General features: G+C 47.1%; 1 protein-coding gene across 1 annotated transcript in view; it reads right to left on the reverse strand.

Moving 5' to 3' along the window:
* LTBR (lymphotoxin beta receptor) overlaps positions 1-27,123 on the reverse strand; it is an 81,504-nt gene that overhangs the window by 12,897 nt on the left and 41,484 nt on the right. The window contains exons 3-4 of the mRNA XM_073552936.1: positions 9,577-9,696; positions 7,942-8,151 (exon numbers count right to left, since the gene is read on the reverse strand). Coding sequence (XP_073409037.1) covers positions 7,942-8,151; positions 9,577-9,696 — 330 coding nt within the window. The remainder of the gene's footprint in view (positions 1-7,941; positions 8,152-9,576; positions 9,697-27,123) is intronic.

Consider the following 27,123-nt stretch of genomic DNA (forward strand, 5'->3'; position numbering starts at 1 on the left):
GACTGGAGAGGTGCAAGGGTGTTAGCAGGGAGACCACAGAAAAGGATGTTGCAGTAGTCGAGGTGGGAGATGATGATGGCGTGCACAAGTATTTTAGTAGATTGAGAGTTGAGGAAAGGACGGATTCTGGAAATATTTTTGAGCTGGAGGCGACAGGAGGTGGAGAGAGCTTGGATGTGCGGTTTGAAGGACAGGGCAGAGTCAAGGGTTACTCCGAGGCAGCGGACTTCCGGTACTGGGGAAAGTGTGATGTCATTAATTGTGATAAATAGGTCAGATAAGAAAGATCTGTGAGATGGAGGAAAGATGATGAGTTCAGATTTGTCCACATTGAGCTTGAGGAAGCGAGAGGAGAAGAAGGAGGATATGGCTGATGTGTGTGTGTGTGTGTGTGTGTGTGTGTGTGTGTGTGTGTGTGTCACTGACCCCTATATATCTATGTGTTCCCCTATTCTATGTGTATATATCTATTCTATCCTAACCTGTCACTCTGTAATATTACTCTATGCGGCACATGAATTGCCGGCTTTCCAAAGGACACCGGTGCTTAAAAATCGGACAGCACTCGCATGATCCGAGTGCTGAGGGATTTTTTTTCTCGCACCCATAGGCTTGCATTGGCGAGTCTTGGCCGAGTTTCGGTGCCAATTGCAGCATGCTGTGATTTTACACGCACGTAGAATACGCTGGAGAAAAAAACCTGGTGATGTGAACTGACCCATAGATTAACACTGGTCCGAGTGCTGTGTGATGTTTTCTCGCATAGAACTCACTCTCAGTATTCTACGGTAGTGTTACCCCTGCCTAATCCTTTACACGCAGCTGATTCTTTCTTTAGCAGATTAACCCTTTGCAAGCTTGACTATGACCTCCTCTGGTAAACAGTAATTGAGAAGAGTCACAGAACTTCATCTACTTTTGGTTTCAGGATGAGGCCACCAGAAAGTGATGCATCATAAAAAGGTGCTTAATACAGAATGCGAAGAAAACCTTTCCAGTTTTCTCTTGGTATACCACATGTTTTTCGTGTGTGGTAAAACCAGTATGAACATGGAGAAAACATGAAAACTCCATGACTGAGATCATTGTCAGATTTGAAACCAAAACCCTAGAACTTCATTGCGAGAGCGCCAACCGCCGAGCCACCATGTGGCCACATTAGGGGGTGAAACGCACTGATGACATCTTCTGAACAGGTGATTACCAGGACACGTGTATGGCCGGCAGGTATCACGCACCTGTACGTACTATTCATAAGAGTAGGACATGTGCACAACACTCGCTGGCAGGAATCAAGCGCGCCTCCTGGGAGGCACCTGCCGAATGGACGGCATCAGTGGCGCTCACCTTCTAATGTAGAAGTGTGTGTGGCACCGGAGCGACTTTGAAAAGAAAAGTAGGTCCCCCATCATCTATTACTTTTTGGCAGATTTTCTTGCAATGTCAGCCACAAAATACGGCCTTATAGTGCCGGGACAATAGTGCCGTATAAGTAATACTTTCACATAATGCTTCCCTGATATTGTGTTAGTTTGCTAAAACACAATCACAGAGTCCACTTTCCCACCCCTTAAAGCCATCCCCGATCATTCCCTTAGAAAGGATTCATTTTGCAGCATGCCGTAAAGAATCCTTGCAGTGCATCGCCCTATAGTGACATGCTGAGACAAATTTAATTCAACGGAAATGCTGTGGATTTTACCTGCAGATTGTCGCAGATAAAATCCCGAGGATGAATACAACAGCAGGCAAGTGGGTGACAGTTTACAAATCTCCCATAGAGATGGTTACCATTACCTTTTATGACGACTCCTGGAGTGGACCCTCTGGGTCGTGACACCAACCCTCCCAGGGCGAGCTGACCTAGTGAAGACCACCCCCTATACAGGGAGTGTCAGGGGCAAGCCCCAGGGGGTGAGGCACCACGACTGCTGGAACCAGGCGGCCGGCTCACAGGAGACACGAGTGGGTGAGAGTGTCTGCAGGAACATGTAAAGTGTGGACACGGGAACACGTGGTATACAGAGACTTCGTTCGTCCGGGTGTGAGTGAAGCAGGAAGCGTGCAAGGAGCACGTCAGAGCACTGAGTCAGGCAGCAGGTGTGCCAGGAGGTGTAACAGAGGAAGAGACTGAGTACAGGACCAGAGTGTGTGCCCGGAGGCACAACTGAGTATAAGACAGAGCACGGAATCAGAGTGTGTGCCTAGGAGGCACGACTGAGTATAAGACAGAGTACAGGGTAAGAGCGTGTGCCAGGAGGCACAACCGAGTATGAGACAGAGTACAGTGTCAGAGCATGTGCCAGGAGGCACAACCGAGTACGAGACAGAACACAGGGTCAGAGCGTGTGCCAGGAGGCACAACCAAGTACAAAGCAGAGCGCAGATTCAGAGCGTGTGCCGAGAGGCACAACAGAGTGCAAGGCAGAGGACCTGAGTACAGCGCACAGCCAGGCAGGGACAAGGCAGACCAAGCCAGGAAGCACAACAATAATCAGGCACCTCCCCTAGGGGGAGGTCGTCTGATATAGCACATGACTACTACTGGTTCCGGGTCAGGACCTAGCCAGAAAGCACATGACCACTACAGGTTCCGGGTCAGGTCCTCCATTACCATAGAGAGGATCGAGCCCTATACAGCACTGACAGGAGCGCGCAAGCGCAAACGTGACATGTAGGAGGAGGCCCGGGGACGAGAGCTGCGCGTGCGCACCCTACGGGACCCCCGGAGTGACCGCAGCTCCGGAAGAGATGACGTCGGGACCGAAGTCCCGCCCCCAGGTGAGCACGGCGTGACAGTACCCCCCCCTTTACGCCCCCTCTTTCTAAAACTGGAGAGGAACTTAGACAAAATCAGGGGTGCGTGGATATTCTCCCTGGGTTCCCATGACCTCTCCTCGGGGCCAAAACCCTTCCAATCGACCAGGAACATGGTTCTCCCTCTTACCTTCTTCATGGCCAAAATGTCATTCACCTCAAACTCATCCCCCAAGCCAACAGGCTGGGGTGTGCGGCCTGGAGAAGGATGAAATCGGTTAAGAACCACAGGTTTTAGGAGAGACACATGGAAGGAATTGGGAATACGGAGTGAAGGAGGCAGCTTCAATTTGTAAGCAACATCATTAATCCGCCTGAGGACCTCAAAAGGACCTATGTAACGGGGACCCAGTTTGTAAGATGGTACCTTAAGGCGGACGTATTTGGTGGAGAGCCACACCTTGTCACCAGGGAGAAATGGAGGAACGTCCAGGCGCCTCTTGTCAGCGTGTAATTTCATTCTTTCCCGTGCTTTCTCGAGAGCGGTTTTGGTCTCCTGCCATACCCTGGAGAACTCCACAGACTGAGAATCGGCAGCAGGTACCCCCGAGACAGGAAGTACCGGTAGAGGCACATTGAGATGCTGTCCAAAGACGATGAAGAAAAGAGACTTGGTAGATGATTCACTGGAGTGATTATTGTAGGCAAACTCAGCCCAAGGAAGTAGACCGACCCAGTCATTCTGATGAGCATTAGAAAAATGCCGGAGATAGGATGTAAGGATCTGGTTGGTACGTTCCACCTGCCCATTGGTTTGGGGGTGATAGGCGGAAGAGAAATCCAATGACACTTTCATGAGTCCGCATAGAGCTCTCCAGAACCGGGAGGTGAATTGGACCCCTCTATCCGACACGATGTGCTGGGGGAAGCCGTGAATCCTGAAGATATGGGAAATGAAGATCTTCGCCAAGTCAGGAGCAGAGGGTAGTCCGGGAAGAGGAATGAAGTGAGCCATCTTTGAAAATCGGTCTACAACCACCAAGACCACAGTACAACCGGAAGAACAAGGCAGATCAGTAATGAAATCCATGGCTATGTGCTGCCATGGAGCCGACGGAATGGGAAGCGGGAACAGAAGACCGGAGGGTGGTTGTCTGGGTATCTTGTTCTGGGCACAGGACGGGCAAGATGCTACAAAGTCTTTAACATCCTGGGAGAGTGAAGGCCACCAATAATGGCGAGAGATTAAGTCCAAAGTCTTTTTGACACTAACGTGGCCGGCAATCTTGGACGAATGTCCCCAATTTAGCACTCGTTTTCGGTTATTCTCAGCCACAAAGGTTCTTCCCGGAGGTAACGTGGTTAACTTGACAGGAGCCACAGTAATTACTTTGGATAAATCAATGATATGAGAGGGTTCTTCCTCTGCATCAGACGACAGGAATGATCTTGACAACGCATCCGCTCTAACGTTCTTATCGCCGGGCCGAAAATGTAGCTCAAAGTCAAAGCGGGCGAAGAATAGGGACCACCTGGCTTGCCGAGGATTGAGCCTCTGTGCGGACTGGATGTACGCCAGGTTCTTATGGTCTGTGAAGATCTTGAATGGATGTATGGCACCCTCCAGTAAGTACCTCCACTCCTCCAAGGCCAACTTAATGGCCAATAGCTCTTTGTCGCCAATGGAGTAGTTCTGCTCAGTGGAGGAAAATACTTTAGAAAAGAAGCCACAGGTGACAAAACGTCCAGAAGAGGATTTCTGCAGAAGGACTGCGCCAGCCCCAGTAGAGGATGCGTCTACCTCGAGAGTGAAAGGTCTACTAACCACAGGTCGGTGAAGCGCCGGAGCAGCGGCGAAGGCTTGTTTCAACGACTGGAAGGCCTCTTCAGCCTCAGAGGGCCAAGCCTTTGGGTTAGCTCCCTTGCAGATAAGGGACGAGATGGGGCGAACCAACGAGGAAAAATGAGGAACGAACTGTCGGTAGTAGTTCGCAAAACCAAGGAAGCGTTGGATTGCCTTCACCCCATGGGGCTGTGGCCAATCGAGGACGGCGGACACTTTTGCCGGATCCATGCATAGACCTGATTCTGAGATAATGTACCCCAAGAATGGCAGGGACGTTTGCTCGAAGGCACATTTCTCGAGCTTGGCATAAAGGCGGTTCTCCCTCAGGCACTGGAGGACTTGACGCACGTTCTTTCTGTGGGCGGAGAGGTCTGGAGAAAAAACGACGATGTCATCCAGATAGACTACCACGCAGGAGTACAGCATATCCCGGAAGACGTCATTCACGAACTCCTGGAAAACCACTGGGGCATTGCAGAGGCCGAAGGGCATGACCAAGTACTCGTAGTGACCGTCTCTGGTGTTAAAGGCGGTCTTCCACTCATCCCCGGAACGAATGCAGATCAAGTTGTAGGCCCCACGAAGATCCAGTTTGGTGAAAATTCGAGCTCCTCTAAGTCGGTCAAAGAGCTCCGGGATCAATGGCAATGGGTACTTGTTCTTGACCGTGATATTGTTCAGGCCTCGGTAGTCTATGCAAGGACGGAGGGAGCCGTCCTTCTTTTTTACAAAGAAAAATCCCGCTCCCGCGGGCGAGGAGGACTTACGGATGAAACCTCTAGCAAGGTTCTCCTGGATATAGTCAGACATAGCTTGGGTCTCAGCAGGGGATAGTGGGTATATCCTACCCCTGGGTGGCGTAGAACCAGGAATGAGGTCAATCGGACAGTCATATGGCCGATGGGGGGGCAGAGTCTCGGCCTCCTTCTTGTCGAAGACATCTGCTAAGGACCAGTAAGCCGACGGCAGACCTGTAGGTGCCGGGGATGGACCGGCAGAGTTCATCAGACGGACGGGCAACAGGCACTTCTCCTGACAGAACGGTCCCCACCGGAGTATCTCGCCCGACCGCCAGTCCAGGGTTGGTTCATGAGTCCGTAGCCAAGGGAGGCCTAGAAGAAGTGCGTGAGACATGGTGGACAAGACGAGGAAGGAGATCTTCTCCAGGTGCAGGACTCCGATCTGCAGCTCGATCTCTTCGGTGGCCTGGGTAACGGACTCCAGCACGGACGTACCATTGACCGAAACAATCGACCGAGGAGTCTCCAGGGATCTGACAGGAATCCGGTATTTTTTAACCGCCTCGAGTGTGATAAAATTCCCCTCCGCGCCAGAATCCAGGAAAGCCTCCTCAGAATAACGCTTGGCACCGAGATTCAATAATATGGACACGAGCAGGGGGGGAGAGGAATCACGTACACCTAGGGAGGCCTCTCCTATCAACCCTAGGCGGAGAAGTTTCCCGGCTTCTTGGAGCAGGAACGGAGGAGGTGAGAGGAGCTCCTCTCTCTGGCTAATTCACGGGCACGTTCCTGAAACCGCAGGTCGATGCGTGTCGCCAGTGAGATCAGATCCTCTAAAGAGGTGGGAGTATCCCGACCTGCCAGTACGTCTTTGATCCGACTGGACAGGCCACGCCAAAAGATCCCTACGAGAGCCTCGTTGTTCCAACCGAGTTCGGAGGCCAAGGTACGAAAACGGATGGCATACTGTCCTACCGGTAGCGTACCCTGATGGAGGTTAAAGAGGGACTCGGTGATAGAGGCCAGCCGACCCGGCTCGTCGAACACCTTGCGGAAGGTGTCCAAAAAGGTGGAAAGCCGAGAGACGAGTGGGTCATTGCGCTCCCAGAGGGGGTTCGCCCATGCTAATGCCTCCCCCTCTAAGTGTGAAACAATAAAGGCAATTTGGGCACGCTCAGTGGGATAGTGCTGCGGCAAAAGCTCAAAATGTAACCGGCATTGGTTCAGAAATCCTCGACAAAACTTAGGGTCCCCGCTATATCGGGGTGGCTTGCCGAGGCGCGGCATCGGGTGCAGGACCGAGGACTGGGCAGAAACAGATTGTATGGCCGACAAACGAGACTCCATGGATTTCAAAAGGACCATAATCCTGGTCTGACTCTCCCGTAGGAACACCAGTTCCTTTTGGATGGAGGTGGTGGCACCAGCGGGGTCCATGGCCTGATTATACTATGACGACTCCTGGAGTGGACCCTCTGGGTCGTGACACCAACCCTCCCAGGGCGAGCTGACCTAGTGAAGACCACCCCCTATACAGGGAGTGTCAGGGGCAAGCCCCAGGGGGTGAGGCACCACGACTGCTGGAACCAGGCGGCCGGCTCACAGGAGACACGAGTGGGTGAGAGTGTCTGCAGGAACATGTAAAGTGTGGACCTGGGAACACGTGGTATACAGAGACTTCGTTCGTCCGGGTGTGAGTGAAGCAGGAAGCGTGCAAGGAGCACGTCAGAGCACTGAGTCAGGCAGCAGGTGTGCCAGGAGGTGTAACAGAGGAAGAGACTGAGTACAGGATCAGAGTGTGTGCCCGGAGGCACAACTGAGTATATGACAGAGCACGGAATCAGAGTGTGTGCCTAGGAGGCACGACTGAGTATAAGACAGAGTACAGGGTAAGAGCGTGTGCCAGGAGGCACAACCGAGTATGAGACAGAGTACAGTGTCAGAGCATGTGCCAGGAGGCACAACCGAGTACGAGACAGAACACAGGGTCAGAGCGTGTGCCAGGAGGCACAACCAAGTACAAAGCAGAGCGCAGATTCAGAGCGTGTGCCGAGAGGCACAACAGAGTGCAAGGCAGAGGACCTGAGTACAGCGCACAGCCAGGCAGGGACAAGGCAGACCAAGCCAGGAAGCACAACAATAATCAGGCACCTCCCCTAGGGGGAGGTCGTCTGATATAGCACATGACTACTACTGGTTCCGGGTCAGGACCTAGCCAGAAAGCACATGACCACTACAGGTTCCGGGTCAGGTCCTCCATTACCATAGAGAGGACCGAGCCCTATACAGCACTGACAGGAGCGCGCAAGCGCAAACGTGACATGTAGGAGGAGGCCCGGGGACGAGAGCTGCGCGTGCGCACCCTACGGGACCCCCGGAGTGACCGCAGCTCTGGAAGAGATGACGTCGGGACCGAGGTCCCGCCCCCAGGTGAGCACGGCGTGACACCTTTTTTGTAAAATGTATCTTAGTGTCTTGTTCTTTTAATTTTGGGTATTATGTTTAGGTATTTAGATGGATTATACAAGTAGGATAAGTGGGGCTGACGTCTGCAACCACCAACACCAGGAATTTTCAATATTACAAAATCCTCACCTGGTGGGCTCTCCGTTGGTCCTGGTGGGCTCTCCGCTGGTCCTGGTGGGCTCTCTGCTGGTCCTGGTGTAGTGGGATCAAGACTCAAAGAGGGTTCACATAACCGACATGTGCCCACTCCATCGTACATGGCACAAGATTGCCCTTCTGGACAGCCACAGACGGTGTCATGGGTGGAGGAACATGGCTCCTTCTCCACTAAGCTCAGGCCTGTGAGAGAGAGAAGGGGTTACTCAGGATAAGAAAAACACTGAGGACTGTTTAATAAACTAAATCTTCTGTATTCATAAGGATTAAATTATCGCATCACTTTGGAGCAAATAAATAATTCAATTTTGCATCTCCGGGATGGCTAGTATTTTCCATAAAAAATGTTGCCATATTGAAAAATAAGGTTCAATTTGTATTGTGATTTTATTAATGTGATGGAAGCAGAGGACTGAAAAAGTCCGGGTCTCCGCACAGTAATGGGGTCCTTTGCCATCCTAAGGTTATGTTCACACGCTGCTTTTTTGCTACATTATATATATACAGTATATATATATATATATATATATATATACACACACACACACAAATTAAAATCTGCTTTTTACAGTACCAGCAAAAGCTATGAGATTTCGGAAATCTCATGCACACAATTTGCTTTTTTTTTGTCCTTACTGTATTGGTAAAACTGCAACATGTTAATTCTTTCAGTGTTTTTGTAGTGTTTTTTCTCCCATAGAAAGCAATAAGTAAGTGCAAAAGGTCAGCAAAAAACATTGCTATCAGTTTTTGCAGCGTTTGATGAAAAAAAAATGTTTTGGCTGATTTTTCTCAAGTTTAAACTATAATGTAGACCATAAGCCACAAGGGCCCTCTGTACCAGTCGATCATTTTTAGTTTGTAATTTATATTTGTATCTTCTATGTGACCCCTCCTTATGTACAGCCCCGGGAAATCAATGGTGCTCTAAAAATAAATAATAATAATAATAATAATAATGTCTTATAATCCTCAAATAAACATGGATGTTAGTATTAGTACACTTTAATTAAATTAGTGATATGTGTTAAAGTAAACAATGTCCTACCCAGGGCCGCCATCAGGGCATTACTGCCCTGACTGACGTATGGGGCCTGATGAGCAGAAGGCGCTCGCATGGTGCCCCCTCTCTCTTGCTCATCGGGCCCCAGTGGCAGGATTCTGCCAGTGCAGTAAATGAACCTGCGTGCGAGACGCAGGTTTAGTTAAACTCTATTGCCGTGCGGGCCCGCACGGCAATAATTAAAAGCCGCCAGCCAATCGGAGGCTGGCAGCTGACATCAGAGGCAGGATGTAGACACATGGTGCAGGATCATGGGGCAGGATGGAGATGGGGTGGGACTCGGCTTAAGGGGGCCCGGAAAACTTTGTAAGTATGGTGCCCCGAAATTCCTAGTGGCAGCCCTGGTGCTACCAACACAATGTCCTACCAATATGTACCAATATGTAAAGATCAATTCAGCTCCCCCCTGCTGTTTTTACATAAAAAATGCTTTATGGCTTCACATATGTCTTGCATTGGTGGCCTAACACCTTGGTTCTTTAGCATCCTCAGACAATTCTTGGACCCCTAATAATTGAGTCGGCTCTAATAAGAGCGTTCCTTACCGCAGGGATAGCACGGCTTGCATCTTGGTTGGTAGTTCCAGTTTGATGTGAAGGTCCCCTCCTTACATGGCAAGCACAGCGTTTCTGTAGACAGCGTACATGTCTCCCTGCGATAAAAGCCTGTAAAAGACAACACAAGGCCATCAAAAAGGCGCAAAGCGGTAAGATAAATTTGCCCCAACTTGCTAGACACGTTGGACATTTTTCCTTCCTTGTGTCACCTGTTTCATGTTGGCGTTTTCGCACTCTTCTAGAGTCTTACAACCATCAAGGAAGGTGCAAAAGTGTCTCAAACACTAAGGCTATGTGCCCACGTAGCGTTAAAATCCGGACACAGAAAACCGGACTCCTTCCCAGAAATCGCACGTTTTTTTCCCCGCGCGATTTTACCGCGATTTTGTCGCGATATTCAAACACTTTCCAAGCGATTTGAAGCATCGCTTGGAAAGTGATTGACAGGTTGGTCACACTCATCAAACATCACAGGACCTTGCCACAAGGCATTACTGGGAACGCTGAGGCCCGGGAATGCAGCGCGGGACATCGGAAGGTAAATATACCCCGATTTTTTATTCTTTTTTTTACAGGGGTATGGTACCCAGGGCCTGGAGGACAGTCTCCTCTCCTCCACACCGTGGGTACCAACCGCACATGAGACGCTTAACTTCGCGCATGGTGGGCATAGCCACATGCGGGAAGTCAGCGATTCTCATGCATTCCTATGGGTGCGGAATCGCGGCAATTCTTTGCGATTCCGCACAAGAGAATGAGCATGCTGCAATTTTTTCCGCGATGCGATTCCACCGCGGAAAAAAACGCAGCATTAGCACAGCATGTGCGGAATGCCATAGGAATGCATGGAGGGCGTTCTGTACACAATTTTTAACCGTTTTCGCTTCGAAAATCGCGGCAAAAACGCTTAAAAATCGCATCGTGGGCACACAGCCTAAATACATGTATTTAGATGACGAATACAATAATCTTCGGGTGCACTTGTGTCCTTTATTAAAAGAACTTGAACTTTTAGTGAATTAAATTGCTGGGTAGAGTAATTAAAGCCTCGTTCAGACATGCGTTCCTGTCCACAAATAGGTTTTCCTTAGCTGAGAATATTAACTTTGAAATTTTATGAATTCCCGGTTAATAAATCTCTCTTCCGTATTATTCTCTGAAGATGCAGGATAGGAAAAAAGTGGTCAGACAATCCGCGCTGCGATCACTATGAACAATTATTATTACAGTGGTCTTTATTCGATGCGTTTCGAAGTTTCACAGAACTCCTTCCTCAGGAAAAAACCACATGCAGGTATCATGAACAGGTTCTTAAATAGAAAAAACAGTCCACTTGTCATTCAGGTGCTCGGCGTCTAACAGGTCACCTGATTCAAAAGGACGACAAAGTTCATTGCTTGAACACATGATAGACACTTAATAGACAAAATATATATACATTTCTGTTATAAAATTATTATACTTGCATTATAAAATGACTAATATATATTAATTTCTTTATTAACAATCAGCGAAAAGAAAAATATTAAAAGAAAATTTAAAAAGAAAGGGACAAGAACCTCCAAAAACGGGGGAAAGAAAAGGAGAAATGCCAAACTATACAAGCTTGTTTTTCTATACATGTTGTTGGATGTGGCATTGTTTGTGTGGTTTCATGGTGGCTCTCTTTGTATTAGGTTATAAGCTATAGTGATATTAACATAGAGCTGTATTTGTAAAAATCCTTTTTTTAGAGGTTTATATAAACATTTTTACTCTGTTAAATATTACATGCTCATTTATCCCTAAATAGGGTTGGTATATAATTTATATGCAATTTTTGCAAAATTTTGAATACTGAGCTTTAAACTTTTTTTGTAAATCTGTATACTGAAGTTTCCATATGCATTGAACTATATAAGCACTTATAGAATGTACAACTGTAGAAACTCTCCTTTGTGGAATTCTGTGATTTTTTCATTATATGCTCTGAATATGCCAACTTTGTTATGAAACTTATATAATAGCTTATAACGTGGGTATTTATTCCTGTAGTTTAAGGTCCATATTTGTGTGTTAATTTTAAGACGAAAATTCTTTTTAATTTGTGTGTTAATTTTTGTTAAATAAAAACGATTACTTTTTACTTGGCATATCCTTCTGTGAATTTATAGGTGATATGGTATATTGGAAGTGCCTTTTGTAGCTAGGTCATTCCTTTTGTTTTTTTCCTCTCAGCAACAAGCTTAGGGCATTTAGTAAAATGCGCGTGCTGCCCCATTAAGAATGTTCAGGAAGCGTGCGCATTTGGTGCGTCGCCAGTTCCGTGGTGCGCAAGCATGAATCAGGAAGCAGGAGCACACCGGGGTCTGTGCCGAGGCCCGGGGCAGTGAGTAAGGCCGGAGTCACACGAGCGAATAATACAGACGAGTGCTAGGCAATAGAAAATCGTGGGAAAGTTTCAGAATTTTTTCTCATGCTCATCAGTTCCACTCAGGTCAGCCAGGGACATCAGTGAGGCTGCACAGAGTCCCTGGCTGACCTGAGGTGAACTGATGAGCGTGGGAAAAAATTCTGAAACTTTCCCATGCTCGTTAGTTCATCTCCAGACAGCCGGGGAGGCTGCACAGAGAGGAACTAATTCATTCTGGCAGTGGTTTACATCGGGCTGGTCACATTAGCACTGATCCCGTTATAAACCACTTAACCCCTTCTGATGGATTGCAGCGGGGGACGTGACTGACCAGCGGAGAGGTAAGAATATTGTTGCTTTTTTGTTTTATTTTTTTTACAGGTCCATGGTTTATTTATGGATTAGCAGAGCAATAAATCTGGTCAAAAACTTGGTGTCTTTATTTCATTAAAAGAGTGTGTTTTTTTAGCCCTTTACTAGTCTAGGGTTAATAATGGATAGGTGTCTTATTGACACCTCTCTATTATTAATCAGCTCAATGTCACCTTCCAATAGCAACGTGACATTAACCCATCATTAACCCATTAGTCACAGCTACAGGGCAATAGAAATACAGAGGCTATGTGCCAGAAAAGGCGCATCTTATAGATGCACCTTTTCTGGGGTGTCTGGGGACAGATTTTTGTAGCCGGGGGAGGGGGGGCAAAAACAATGGTGCCTCTCTAGGCTATTAATATCTGCCCTCACTCACTGGGTTTCCCTCTCTGGTTGATAATTTAAAGCGGGAGCCCACGCATTTTTTTCCAATGAATTAACCCCTTAGTTTAACACCTACATGTTACAAATTTTACATACAAACCCTCATCTAATTATTAGTCAAAGAGATATAAAAAATAAAATAAATGAAATGGTTTACTGTATGTAAACCATGTGTCATTTCATGTCGGGTTTTGGAATAATTTCACAGAAGCCGGCAATTGATTTTGCGGCTATTCTGCTATGAAGAACTCTATGAAATATATATATACAGTGGGGAAAAAAAGTATTTAGTCAGTCAGCAATAGTGCAAGTTCCACCACTTAAAAAGATGAGAGGCATCTGTAATTTACATCATAGGTAGACCTCAACTATGGGAGACAAACTGAGAAAAAAAAATCCAGAAAATCACATTGTCTGTTTTTGTTTCATTTTATTTGCATATTATGGTGGAAAATAAGTATTTGGTCAGAAACAAAATTTAATCTCAATACTTTGTGATATATCCTTTTTGGCAATGACAGAGGTCAAACGTTTTCTGTAAGTCTTCACAAGGTTGCCACACACTGTTGTTGGTATGTTGGCCCATTCCTCCATGCAGATCTCCTCTAGAGCTGTGATGTTTTTGGCTTTTCGCTTGGCAACACGGACTTTCAACTCCCTCCAAAGGTTTTCTATAGGGTTGAGATCTGGAGACTGGCTAGGCCACTCCAGGACCTTGAAATGCTTCTTACGAAGCCACTCCTTCGTTGCCCTGGCGGTGTGCTTTGGATCATTGTCATGTTGAAAGACCCAGCCACGTTTCATCTTCAATGCCCTTGCTGATGGAAGGAGGTTTGCACTCAAAATCTCACGATACATGGCCCCATTCATTCTTTCATGTACCCGGATCAGTCATCCTGGCCCCTTTGCAGAGAAACAGCCCCAAAGCATGATGTTTCCACCACCATGCTTTACAGTAGGTATGGTGTTTGATGGATGCAACTCAGTATTCTTTTTCCTCCAAACACGACAAGTTGTGTTTCTACCAAACAGTTCAAGTTTGGTTTCATCAGACCATAGAACATTCTCCCAAAACTCCTCTGGATCATCCAAATGCTCTCTAGCAAACTTCAGACGGGCCCGGACATGTACAGGCTTAAGCAGTGGGACACGTCTGGCACTGCAGGATCTGAGTCCATGGTGGCGTAGTGTGGTACTTATGGTAGGCCTTGTTACATTGGTCCCAGCTCTCTGCAGTTCATTCACTAGGTCCCCCCGCGTGGTTCTGGGATTTTTGCTCACCGTTCTTGTGATCATTCTGACCCCACGGGGTGGGATTTTGCGTGGAGCACCAGATCGAGGGAGATTATCAGTGGTCTTGTATGTCTTCCGTTTTCTAATTATTGCTCCCACAGTTGATTTCTTCACTCCAAGCTGGTTGGCTATTGCAGATTCAGTCTTCCCAGCCTGGTGCTACAATTTTGTTTCTGGTGTCCTTTGACAGCTCTTTGGTCTTCACCATAGTGGAGTTTGGAGTCAGACTGTTTGAGGGTGTGCACAGGTGTCTTTTTATACTGATAACAAGTTTAAACAGGTGCCATTACTACAGGTAATGAGTGGAGGAAAGAGGAGACTCTTAAAGAAGAAGTTACAGGTCTGTGAGAGCCAGAAATCTTGATTGCTTGTTTCTGACCAAATACTTATTTTACACCATAATATGCAAATAAAATGAAAAAAAAACAGACAATGTGATTTTCTGGATTTTTTTTTCTCAGTTTGTCTCCCATAGTTGAGGTCTACCTATGATGTAAATTACAGACGCCTCTCATCTTTTTAAGTGGTGGAACTTGCACTATTGCTGACTGACTAAATACTTTTTTTCCCCACTGTATATGTCTCAATGACGTGTTTATATATATATATATATATATATATATATATATATATATATATATATATACATACAGTATATGTATTCTATGTGTCAATATCTATTCTTTCGTTTGTGTTTTAACCTGTCATTGGGCTCCATTATATGTCCATTTTGCAAGCCAGCGAGAAAATCTCGCCGTACAGATTCCATATGGATGTCACACGGATGCTTAGATGCGACAAAATTGTCATGCGACATACTCGCATGACAATCGGATGACAGACCGATCACTGTTTGTCACCGATCACTGTTTTGTTTGAAACATTTGTGCGATTCTGGTCCGTCAAAAACGGACCGACTTTTTATACGTTGTGTGTGACTCCAACCTAAGGCAGCGTCCCTGCATAGAGGGGGAAAGGGACACAGTGCAGGGGCGCCGGCAGCAGCTGTGTATGTATATATATATCTGTATATTGGCCACAGCATATTTGTGCACCTGTGCATTAATTTAATACCAAAGGTGTGCTGCCCATATTTTTTCTTTATCTTTTTTCTTTATGCTGTTTAAAGAGCTAAAAACGTTTTCTCGCTAAGATATTCAAATGATTTTTGCATCTACATAAAGCTTAATTTTTATGTTATTTTCAAACTCTCTTTTACCTATTTTTTTCGATATTTGGGGATATCAATGGTAAAATAAAGGAAACAATTGTCTGTGTTTATCATTTTTTTTTATGTCTACAAAGGATCACTAAGTAACATTTAAAATTTGTTCCACTTTCTGTAGCAATTATTTTTATGTATTGGACACCTTTTATCTTTTGTTCTTTTTTATATATATGGGGCGGGGCTATTAACTAGAGTTGAGCGACTTTAGGTTTTTTAGGGTCGCGTTTCGTTTCGTGAAACCCGACTTTTCCAAAAGTCGGGTCGAGCAAGATCGTCCGATTATAGGGAAAAGTCGGGGTCGTCCCGAAACACGAAACCCAATGTAAGTCAATGGGGAATAAAAGTCGGCAGTGAGAGGAGGACAGGAAACACACCTACAGTGCCCATTTGAATGCCAAAAGCATCAATTCTTCTTACTTAAGCTTGTCAAACTTAATTAACTTCATAATACAAGTTACGCACTGAAAAATGGGGGTTATTTGGCTACAGTTGTGGGGGGGGAGGGCTGGCTCCAGGTTTTCATGTGCCCTGGGCGAAAGAGCGCCCCTTTAACACATGCCACAACTCATCATGCTCCGATACGGCAGAGAAATAGCGGTATAGTACAATGAAAAATACTTCACTTTTTACAGCTCATGACGAGGCCCATCTATTTCTCCATACAGAATCATTGGTCCCATATAATGTTTGAAACAGTATATGATGAGCTCCACATAATGCTACAGTATATGTTGGTCCCCATGGATGAAGCTCCACTGTCTTATGGGCCCAAATAATGCTCCAAACATAATGGGCCCCATTTCTAATGCTCTAGTGTATAATGGGCCCTGTAAATGCTGCTCCAGTGTCTGATGTCCACCTTTGGAATGTTCCAGTGTATGGTGGGCCCCATCTATCATTCTCCAGAGTATAGTGCTCCCCAAAAATTGCTGTCCCAACATTGAAAACAATGAAATAAGTCTCCTCGCTAGGGAATCCCTGTACTAGTCTGGACTCCTCGTCGTTCCCATCTTCCATCTCACTGCACAGTATTTCAACCTTGCAAGTGCTGTGATCCTGAGCAAGCAGGGGGGGCCCACTCGTTGGCGACGGCACTGGCACAGGGCCCCTGATAGTACGGTGGTGTGTCTGATGGCGGGTGGGCCGAACCTGCACTTTCATCTGCAGCTTCCTCTTTGTCACCGTATAAGATGGAACTGTATATGGGAAGGGTAACCTGAGTTTCATCAGGGTCAGATTCAGGTCGTGTAGCGTGCGAGGGGAATGTAGTGGTCTGGGTCAATGTACCAGCAGATTCATCGAGCAGTGGCTGGGCATCAGTGCACTTGTGTCGCCCCCAGGAGTACGGTCGCCACAGTGGCATTACCTTCCTCCTAGGGAGTGTGATGTCATGCTTGGGAGCAACGAAGGATCTCTCTAGCAGGTTAACTGATCGGGCGGCGTTATTCCCACGAGTCATGACCCTCCAAACAGCGTTCATGAAGGCAAAGTGTTTGTTTTACGTGGGCAGTATGGTTGCAAAGCTGAACCTTAAAGGAATGTCCAGAAGGGCACCACCAGGAGTGGAGCCTATGGTTTAATTCGACTCCACCTGGGAAACCTCAACCATGCAAGCTACAGAACAGATGCACACATTGCAAGCTTAATTCCGTTAACGAACGAGACTCCGTCATGCCCCGCGGTCCGAGTCCGGCTTACTAGAGGGACACGTGAGGCTCTGGCACATGAGATTGGCCAATAACTGGTGTGTCATGCCCTTACATGTCCGTGGCTGCATGTGCGCTACACTGAAAAGGCCAGCGTTTGTCGCTTACAGGTGCAGATAACCCGCTGAACAACGTTAGTGATGGGGATCTGTGATTACAATTATTACCCGCGAACGATGATTTCCCAGTAAGTGCAGGTCAACCGCAGTTCCGGAATTAGGCCTAACCGTCATTCCTGAAAAAAATGAAAAACTTACGTGTGCAAACCACAGGTGCTGTAGCTTGCTTAACAGCTCGCCAGCCGTTCTCAGGCCCAGTATGGATTACACGTGATTGCACAAAAGGTGAGAAAGGATACCGTATCCCCGGATAACATGTATGGATAGCATAGTGTACACATTCAAAATATATGTCTATACATCAGGAGGCAGGCTCAGACGGTGTTAGGCCCAGTATGGATTGCACGTGATTGCACAAAGCTGAGAAAGGGTACCGTATCCCCAGATAACATGTATGGATAGAGTACACATTCAAAATATATGTCTATACATCAGGAGGCAGGCTCAGACGGTGTCAGGCCCAGTATGGATTGCACGTGATTGCACAAAGGTGAGAAAGGGTTCCGTATCCCCAGATAACATGTATGGATAGCGTACACATTCAAAATATATGTCTATACATCAGGATGCAGGCTCAGACGATGTCAGGCCCAGTATGGATTGCACGTGATTGCACAAAGGTGAGAAAGGGTTCCGTATCCCCAGATAACATGTATGGATAGCGTACACATTCAAAATATATGTCTATACATCAGGAGGCAGGCTCAGACGGTGTTACGCCCAGTATGGATTTGACGGCCCAGACTACACAGCGGAGGAGCAGGGAGAGGTAAAGATTGCAAATGCTGGGGCCCTGCCCAAGCAAGGGGGGCCCACTCGTGGGCGTCGGTACTGGCACTGGGCCCCTCATAGTACGGCGGTGTGTCTGACGGCGGGTGTGCACCACCACCGTCAGAGACACTTGATTGCACTATGAGGGACCCTGTGCCAGTGCCCGCGCCCAAGAGTCGGCCCACCCACCTGTCCAGGGCAACGGCACTCGCACGGTGTCGTGCGCTAGGTGGTGACCCCAGCCATGGGGGGGGGGGCAGCACAGTTAGGGAGTTTTAGAAAGTGGCATATGTTGATGTTGGACATTCAGCTGATGCAAAAGGTGAAATAGGTCAAGTCCCAGGAAGAGGTGGACCAAAGCAAGCCATTTTTCTGTCACCCTATGTGTCATCAGGGGAAGGTGGGACAAAATCCTTGGAAACCCATGCATGGTTCATTTTAATGAAGGTTAGATCATCCACATTTTGGGTTGACAGACGGGTCCTTTTTTCTGTCAGGATTGATACAGCTGCACTGAAGACTCTTTCCGATAGCACACTTGCAGCTGGGCAAGCGACCTCCTGTAAGGCATATTGTGCCAATTCAGGCCAGGTGTCCAGTTTAGTGGCCCAATAGTCATAGGGGAATGACCTGTGTGGGAGAACATCGATATGGGAGGAAAAGTAGTTTGTAACCATAGTTGACAACTGCTGTCTCCTGTCACTTTCCATCGATGCAGTATTACCAGTTGTGTGAACGGTACTTGAAAAATCAGTCCACAACATTGTCATGAAACCCCTGTCTCCAACGCCACTTCTGCTGTGTGCACCACGAACACCTCTGCCAAGCTGACCCCGGCCCGTACGGCTCGTGTGAGAACCATCACCGCTGCTGTGTGCTGGGAATGCCTCAAGCAACCGATTTACTAGAGTTGCTTGTTTATTAGCCAATATTAGGTCAAGGTTCTCCTGTGGCATGATGTTTTGTAATTTGCCTTTATAGCGTGGATCCAGGATGCTGGCCAACCAGTAGTCGTCATCGTTCATCATTTTGGCAATGCGGGGGTCCCTTTTTAGGATCTGCAAGGCATAATCTGACATGTGGGCCAATGTTCCCGGTGTCAATGATGCACTGCGAGTGCTGGTTGGAGGAGCACTTTCTGGCAAATATACATCCCTCCAGTCACGCACAAACCCTGTACCAGACCTTGCCACGCCAACATTTTCACTTGCCCCTCGAGATGCATCCTCCTCCCCTAAGTAATCATCCCCATCATCCTCCTCCTCCTCCTCCTCTTCTTCCTCCACCTCGTCCAGGAGAGGTCCCTGAGCAGACAATGGCTGAATGTCATCAAGGATTCCCTCCTCCTCTTCCTCCTCATCAACATTGGCTGCAGACGCCTGCTCCTTAAGGTGCGTCAAAGTTTGCATGAGCAGACGCATAAGTGGGATGCTCATGCTTAGGATGGCGTCGTCTGCACTTACCAGCCGTGTGCATTCCTCAAAACACTGAAGGACTTTACAGAGGTCTTTCAGCTTCGACCACTGCACACCGGTCAACTCCATGTCTGCTCTCAAAGTGCCTGGCCGTGTATCCTCCCACAAATGCATTATGGCCTGCCTCTGCTCGCACAGCCGCTCCACCATGTGCAGGGTGGAGTTCCACCTTGTTGCAATGTCGATAATGAGGCGGTGGTTGGGAAGGTGGAGCAATCGCTGCAGCTTCTGCATACGAACGGAGTGTACAGGCGACCGGCGGATGTGCGCGCACAGTCTTCGCACCTTCTGGAGCAGGGCTGTTAACTCCGGATAATTTTTGAGGAAGCACTGCACCACCAGGTTCAAGGTGTGAGCCAAGCAAGGTATGTGGCTGAGTTTTGAAAGGGCTATGGCTGCCACAAAATTACGCCCGTTATCACTAACTACCTTGCCTACCTCAAGATGTACACTGCCCAGCCATGACTCAGTTTGTCGCTGAAAGTACTCGGCCAGCACCTCGGCGGTGTGTCTGTCGCCCAAACACATCATCTGCAACACAGCCTGCTGACGCTTTCCACTAGCTGCTCGATAGGGGGACACCTCATGTGCAACAGTGGCAGCTGCAGATGGAGTGCTCGTACGACTGCGCTCTGTGGACGAGCTTTCGCTTCTGGAGGAGGAGGAGGAGGAGAAGGGTCGAACGCCTACAGCCAACTGTTTCCTATACCGTGGGCTAGGCAGCACTGTCCCACCACCGCTGTCCCCTGTGGACCCTGCATCCACCACATTAACCCAGTGCGCAGTGATGGACACGTAACGGCCCTGGCCATGCCGACTGGACCATGCATCAGTAGTGAGGTGCACCTTTCTGCTCACTGACTGCTTGAGTGCATGGACAATGCGGTCTTTCACATGATGGTGGAGGGCTGGGATGGCTTTGCGAGAGAAGAAGTGGCGACTGGGTAGGTCATAGCGTGGTACTGCATAGGCAATGAGTTCGCGGAAAGCTGCGCTTTCCACCAACCGATAGGGCATCATCTCTAACAAGATTAGTTTGGCAATGTGGGCGTTCAAACGCAGTGTACGCGGATGAGAGACTGAGTACTTTCTTGACCTACTCATAGTGTCTGGGAGGGTGAGCTGGACTTGAGAGCTGCATATGGTGGAAGTAGTGGTGGACAGGGCGGACTGAGAGAGGGTTGATGATGGTGATGGAGTTGGTGTTCTTTCTGATGGCCTAGAATCAGTCTTTCGTTGATATAACAGTGGGATTCCCTGACTGCTGTGGCCTTGCAACGACACCTCAACATTTGCTGCTGTGCTAACCGGTGGGCTTACAGTGGGGGAAACAATGTAGCGTTGCTGACTACCTTCGTTGTGATCAGTTGCACATGTGGCACTTGAGCTTTGGTGTTGTGTCCACGCTTGCAAGTGCATGCTGGTTAAATGTCTAAGCATGCAACTGGTATTCAAATTTTTCAGATTTTTCCCTCGGCTAAAGGTCTTTGCGCACTTCTTATAGATAACCTTGGCCTGATCATGAGGATTTTGTTCAAAAAAGTGCCACACTGCACTCTTCCTACTTTGGCAGACATTTTGCGGCCTAGCACGCTGTGATCTTTTGACCCTCTGGACAAGCTGTCCAGCAACTCTTTTGATTTTTGGAACCTGTCTTTGGAGTGCTCCGGGCCTGCCGGATAACAGCTGTTGTGATGTCGATGTCTGCTGTGGATGCTCCTCATCTGAGCTATTGGAAGCAGCACCCTCTTCCCCCAATGGATGCCAATCTGGGTCAACAACTGGGTCATCCATCACCTCCTCTTCAATGTCATGTGCTCCTTCCTCTGTGTCACCGTGTATGGTGGTATAGTGTGCGGGAAGGGGCACCTGAGTCTCATCAGGGTCAGAATCTGGCTCTGTACACTGCGAGGACAATGTAGTGCTCTGAGTGAATGTACCAGCAGAATCATCCATCAGCGGCTGTGCATCAGTGCACTCCATGTCAGATTCATCTTGGCCTGGGTAATTCACCATTTCACTTGATAATCCAGGCATGGTATGTGAAAACAGCTCCATGGAGTAATCAGTAGTATGGCCTGCGTCATCCTTCAATCTTGGTTGGGGTGAAGGACACAAGGAAAGGTGTGGTTCATGAACATGAGCCTCCAATGACGACTCAGTGCTTTTACTTTTTACAACTGAAGAAGAGGAGGCGATAGAGCTGGAGGCTGAGTCAGCAATGTAAGACAAAACTTTTTCCTGATGCTCTGGCTTTAAAAGCGGTTTGCCAACTCCTAGAAAACTAAGCCTTCGAAGCCTTATGGAGCCAGACGATGACGCAGGCTCAACACCTCCTGCATTCGGTCCTATTTTGCTCTTGCCACTACCATCAGATCCACCACCAACACCATCATTACCAGCTGCCAACCCCCGCCCAATTCCACGGCCTCTTCCACCAGCCTTCCTCATTTTTGGTAAAAATGTAGACAAAATCCAACAAACTATATAGTAATGTAAAACAAGGTACAAGGTGTCTATAGGACAGGGGAGATTTTGAATTTCTGCTCACACTAGTGGACACTGGACACTTTTGGATTGTGTGAGGCCCAATGAATATCTGAGCGCTATGTGACAGGCTCGATGGCACAGCTGTGACCAAAGTGACTAGAGGATAAGTGAGATTTTGAATTTCAGCAGACACTTGTGGACACTGGACACTTTTGGATTGTGTGAGGCCCAATGAATATCTGAGCGCTATGTGACAGGCTCGATGGCACAGCTGTGACCAAAGTGACTAGAGGATAAGTGTGATTTTGAATTTCAGCAGACACTTGTGGACACTGGACACTTTTGGATTGTGTGAGGCCCAATGAATATCTGAGCGCTATGTGACAGGCTCGATGGCACAGCTGTGACCAAAGTGACTAGAGGATAAGTGAGATTTTGAATTTCAGCAGACACTTGTGGACACTGGACACTTTTGGATTGTGTGAGGCCCAATGAATATCTGAGCGCTATGTGACAGGCTCGATGGCACAGCTGTGACCAAAGTGACTAGAGGATAAGTGAGATTTTGAATTTCAGCAGACACTTGTGGACACTGGACACTTTTGGATTGTGTGAGGCCCAATGAATATCTGAGCGCTATGTGACAGGCTCGATGGCACAGCTGTGACCAAAGTGACTAGAGGATAAGTGTGATTTTGAATTTCAGCAGACACTTGTGGACACTGGACACTTTTGGATTGTGTGAGGCCCAATGAATATCTGAGCGCTATGTGACAGGCTCGATGGCACAGCTGTGACCAAAGTGACTAGAGGATAAGTGAGATTTTGAATTTCAGCAGACACTTGTGGACACTGAACACTTTTGGATTGTGTGAGGCCCAATGAATATCTGAGCGCTATGTGACAGGCTCGATGGCACAGCTGTGACAAAAGTGACTAGAGGATAAGGGAGATTTTGAATTTCTGCAGACACTTGTGGACACTGGACACTTTTGGATTGTGTGAGGCCCACTGATATCTGAGCGCTATGTCACAGGCTCGATGGCACAGCTGTGACAAAAGTGACTAGAGGATAAGGGAGATTGGATTGCTTTTAAAAAAGCAGTTTGCAGAGCAGTGGGTAAACAGCAATGCCAGCCTGTCAGGAAGCCTTAAAAGGCAGCCCAACAACCAACACCACTGATACACCACAATATAGCCTCCCCTTGCACTGCACACACAGTGACTGGTGTGTTGTGCAGGCCAAATCGCTAGCAGCAGAAGCAGTTTTTTTGTCTTCTTCCCTGCCTAACGCTCTCCCTACAGAATCAGCAGCAACCTCTCCCTATACTGAGATCGGCAGAAGTAAGATGGCGGTCGGCGTGCACGCCCTTTTATACCCCCTGCGACGCCCACCAAAGCAAGCCAATCACTTGCATGCCCTTCTGAAAGATGGTGGTGACCCGTGCCTATGTCATCACGTTGCCCACAGTGTCCGTGGATCCTGATTGGCTGAAAAAGAGCGCAAAACAAACTTTTGAAACGCGACTTTGGCGCGTAAGTCGCCGACCTCGTGGCCGGCCTCATCCTAGGGTCGGGTTTCGTTTCATGAAACCCAACTTTGCCAAAAGTCGGCGACTTTTGAAATTTTTCGACCCGTTTCGCTCATCCCTACTATTAACTATGAATTGGATTGGTAAACGCTTTTTTTGTATTTCCTCCTTTTTTTATTTATCTATTTTTCATTTATATCACATATTGTGCCCCGCATAAAGACATAAAAGACCACATGGGGGTGGGAGCATTTCTACATTTAAATCCTTTTGTTTTACCTGATTTCCCCACGTTTTCTTGATTTCCCCATTTTCACATGACACCTGCCTGGGTCAGGAGGACTAAGCTTCTGTTCAGCGCTGTGTATTCAGCGATTAGTAAGGCAGAGATCGTAATAAACCATCTCTGCCTTCTGCAAGGGGAGCTCAGTTTTGTTGGACACTCGGCTCCCCGCAGCTGAAAGCTTTTGTGCAGCTGCTTATTCTGCAGTGACGTTTTAAAATGTCACTGCAGAGTAGAATACGGACCTCTCGGACATCATTTAAAGTTGATAGTCTTGGAAATGTTTTTTTTCAGCAATGGAATATCCTTTTATGACAACAAAGATATGTGTGAACTTGTGATGGTCTTTGGTAAGGAAGTGGGGCCTCAAACTGTCTCTGGAACTGGGGCCCTAACTATCCTTGTCCCAGGGATACTCTTGAAGGTAGAGAGGCCCGAGTCTCTGGCCTTACTATGCTCCTGATATACCCTAACCTTTCTGTCTTAGGTGGCCTAGGACAGATATGTTAGTGTATAAACACATAAGACAAACAGGGATGACAAAAAACAACTTACATACAAAAATGCTCACCAAGGGTAGAGAGGAATATAGGGAAGGGAAGGAATGTACAAAAAAATAGAAAGAGGATAATGGAGAAAGCAGCATACACCCAAAAACAGCAGACAACAATCTCCAGCAGCAACTATGAACTCCAACTTCAGCAAGCCAGGAAGTAAACTTTCACAAGCGGGGATGAGAAGGTCTGGCCAGGTTTTAGAGAGAGAGAGGAAATGATATGTGTGAACTTGTGATGGTCTTTGGTAAGGAAGTGGGGCCTCAAACTGTCTCTGGAACTGGGGCCCTAACTATCCTTGTCCCAGGGATACTCTTGAAGGTAGAGAGGCCCGAGTCTCTGGCCTTACTATGCTCCTGATATACCCTAACCTTTCTGTCTTAGGTGGCGTAGGACAGATATGTTAGTGTATAAACACATAAGACAAACAGGGATCACAAAAAGCAACTTACATACAAAAACACTCACCAAGGGTAGAGAGGAATATAGGGAAGGATAGGAATGTACAAAAAAAATAGAAAGAGGATAATGGAGAAAGCATACACCCAAAAACAACAAACAACAATCTCCAGCAGCAACTATGAACTCCAACTTCAGCAAGCCAGGAAGTAAACTTTCACAAGCGGGGATGAGAAGGTCTGGCCAGGTTTTAGAGAGAGAGAGGAAATGATATGTGTGAACTTGTGATGGTCTTTGGTAAGGAAGTGGGGCCTCAAACTGTCTCTGGAACTGGGGCCCTAACTATCCTTGTCCCAGGGATACTCTTGAAGGTAGAGAGGCCCGAGTCTCTGGCCTTACTATGCTCCTGATATACCCTAACCTTTCTGTCTTAGGTGGCGTAGGACAGATATGTTAGTGTATAAACACATAAGACAAACAGGGATGACAAAAAGCAACTTACATACAAAAACACTCACCAAGGGTAGAGAGGAATATAGGGAAGGATAGGAATGTACAAAAAAAATAGAAAGAGGATAATGGAGAAAGCATACACCCAAAAACAACAAACAACAATCTCCAGCAGCAACTATGAACTCCAACTTCAGCAAGCCAGGAAGTAAACTTTCACAAGCGGGGATGAGAAGGTCTGGCCAGGTTTTAGAGAGAGAGAGGAAATGAGCAGGTCAGGAGCAGCTGTGAGATGGCGCTGCATGTCTATAACCAGCATACAAAAGAGTTGATAACCTCTTCAGTGCCAAAGGTAACGAAGTTCATTAATATAAGGAACAAAACACACAGGCTAAATGGAAGACTTGCGATTCACAATACGTAATGGTCACCTAACCATAGATCTCCCAGGAGGTGGACGTGACACACTAGTGACACTTGTCTTTTACAACCCTACGCAGTAATGTGATCATTTTGGTGATCCTAAAGCTCCTGACAGGTTAACTTTACTTTCTACATATATGTATAATATAAAGGTAGGTATGCATTATTTGGAGAGCCTTCATTGGCGCCAAGGAATACTGATAAAACGGTCAGTCCCAACGATCGTCAGTAGCACCAAAAGTAATTGTGAAATGTGCACCCAGAAACGCTACGGTATAACTGTAGAGCACTCAGTTTTGGGACCTGGCACTGCACTATTAGTCTGTGGCACTAAGGGGTTATTGCAATAACTAAACTAAGGAGGACTTGACCTTTATACTACATTGTTGCTGCCATTGCGCAGTATCTGATTCAGCAGGTTATTGCTCAGGAACTCTGGGCAGTTTCTAGAACATCGTCCCTCCTCCACCATAAAGTAGAAGTGAAGATTTCCTCTTTCTGAGAAGGAAGTAAGAATTCTCTGGCTTGATCGGTTGCCTACTCCTCCTGGGTTTTGTAATATGTCACGTTTACTGTACTCTTCTCTTATCTGTACTTGTTGCTCATGTTATAGAATTTCTCATGATTAGCTTCCAGTCGTACCAAACAAGGATTATAGACGCAAATATTTTTTTCTTCAGTGCTTTTTTTTTATTTTTTTTTATTTTTCTCCCCCTCGTCCTCCTCTAAAGTTGAAGCAAAAGTGAAAAAACTCCCCCCATGTGTTATATCACTGCATTGACATTGATAGAAGCGAAGTCCCAGTTTTTACCAAGAATTGGGTGAACCTTCATATTCTCTTAGACTTTTTCACTTTTTTCATTATGTACACTGTTTGATATGCATCATACAGCCATTACTTTAAAAACCATCCCTTGACCAAAACTGTGCCGCGAACTATAGACCTGTCTCTAATCTTCCCTTCATCTCTAAACTCCTGGAACACCTGGTCCACTCCCGTCTGATCTACTATCTCTCAGATAACTCTCTCCTCGACCTTCTCCAATCCGGTTTCCGCTCTTTACACTCTACTGAAACTGCCCTCACTAAAGTCTCTAATGATCTACTAACAGCTAAATCTAATGGTCATTACTCCATGCTAATTCTCTTGGATCTCTCTGCAGCATTCGACACTGTGGATCATCAGCTCCTCCTCACAGTGCTCCGTTCCATTGGCCTCAAGGACACCGTTCTCTCCTGGTTCTCCTCCTATCTCTCTGACCACTCCTTTACTGTATCTTTTGCTGGCTCCTCCTCCTCTCATCTTCCCCTTACTGTTGGGGTTCCTCAAGGATCGGTTCTCTTTGTATACTGCCCCTATTGGTCAAGCAATCAGTAGATTTGGGTTCCAGTACCATCTCTATGCTGATGACACCCAATTATACGCTTCTTCTCCTGATATCACGCCAGCCTTTTTGGAAAACACCAGTGATTGTCTTACTGCTGTCTCTAACATCATGCCCTCCCTCTATCTGAAACTGAACCTGTCAAAAACTGAACTCCTTGTGTTTCCTCCCTCTATTAACCTACCTATGCCCAACATTGCCATTTCCGTGTGTGGTTCCAGCATTACTCCCCAGCAACATGCCCGCTGTCTTGGGGTCATACTTGATTCTGAGCTT

The sequence above is a fragment of the Dendrobates tinctorius genome, unplaced genomic scaffold, assembly GCF_039654945.1.
Source record: "Dendrobates tinctorius isolate UK_male_01 unplaced genomic scaffold, ASM3965494v1 ptg000196l, whole genome shotgun sequence".
Classification (NCBI taxonomy): domain Eukaryota; kingdom Metazoa; phylum Chordata; class Amphibia; order Anura; family Dendrobatidae; genus Dendrobates; species Dendrobates tinctorius.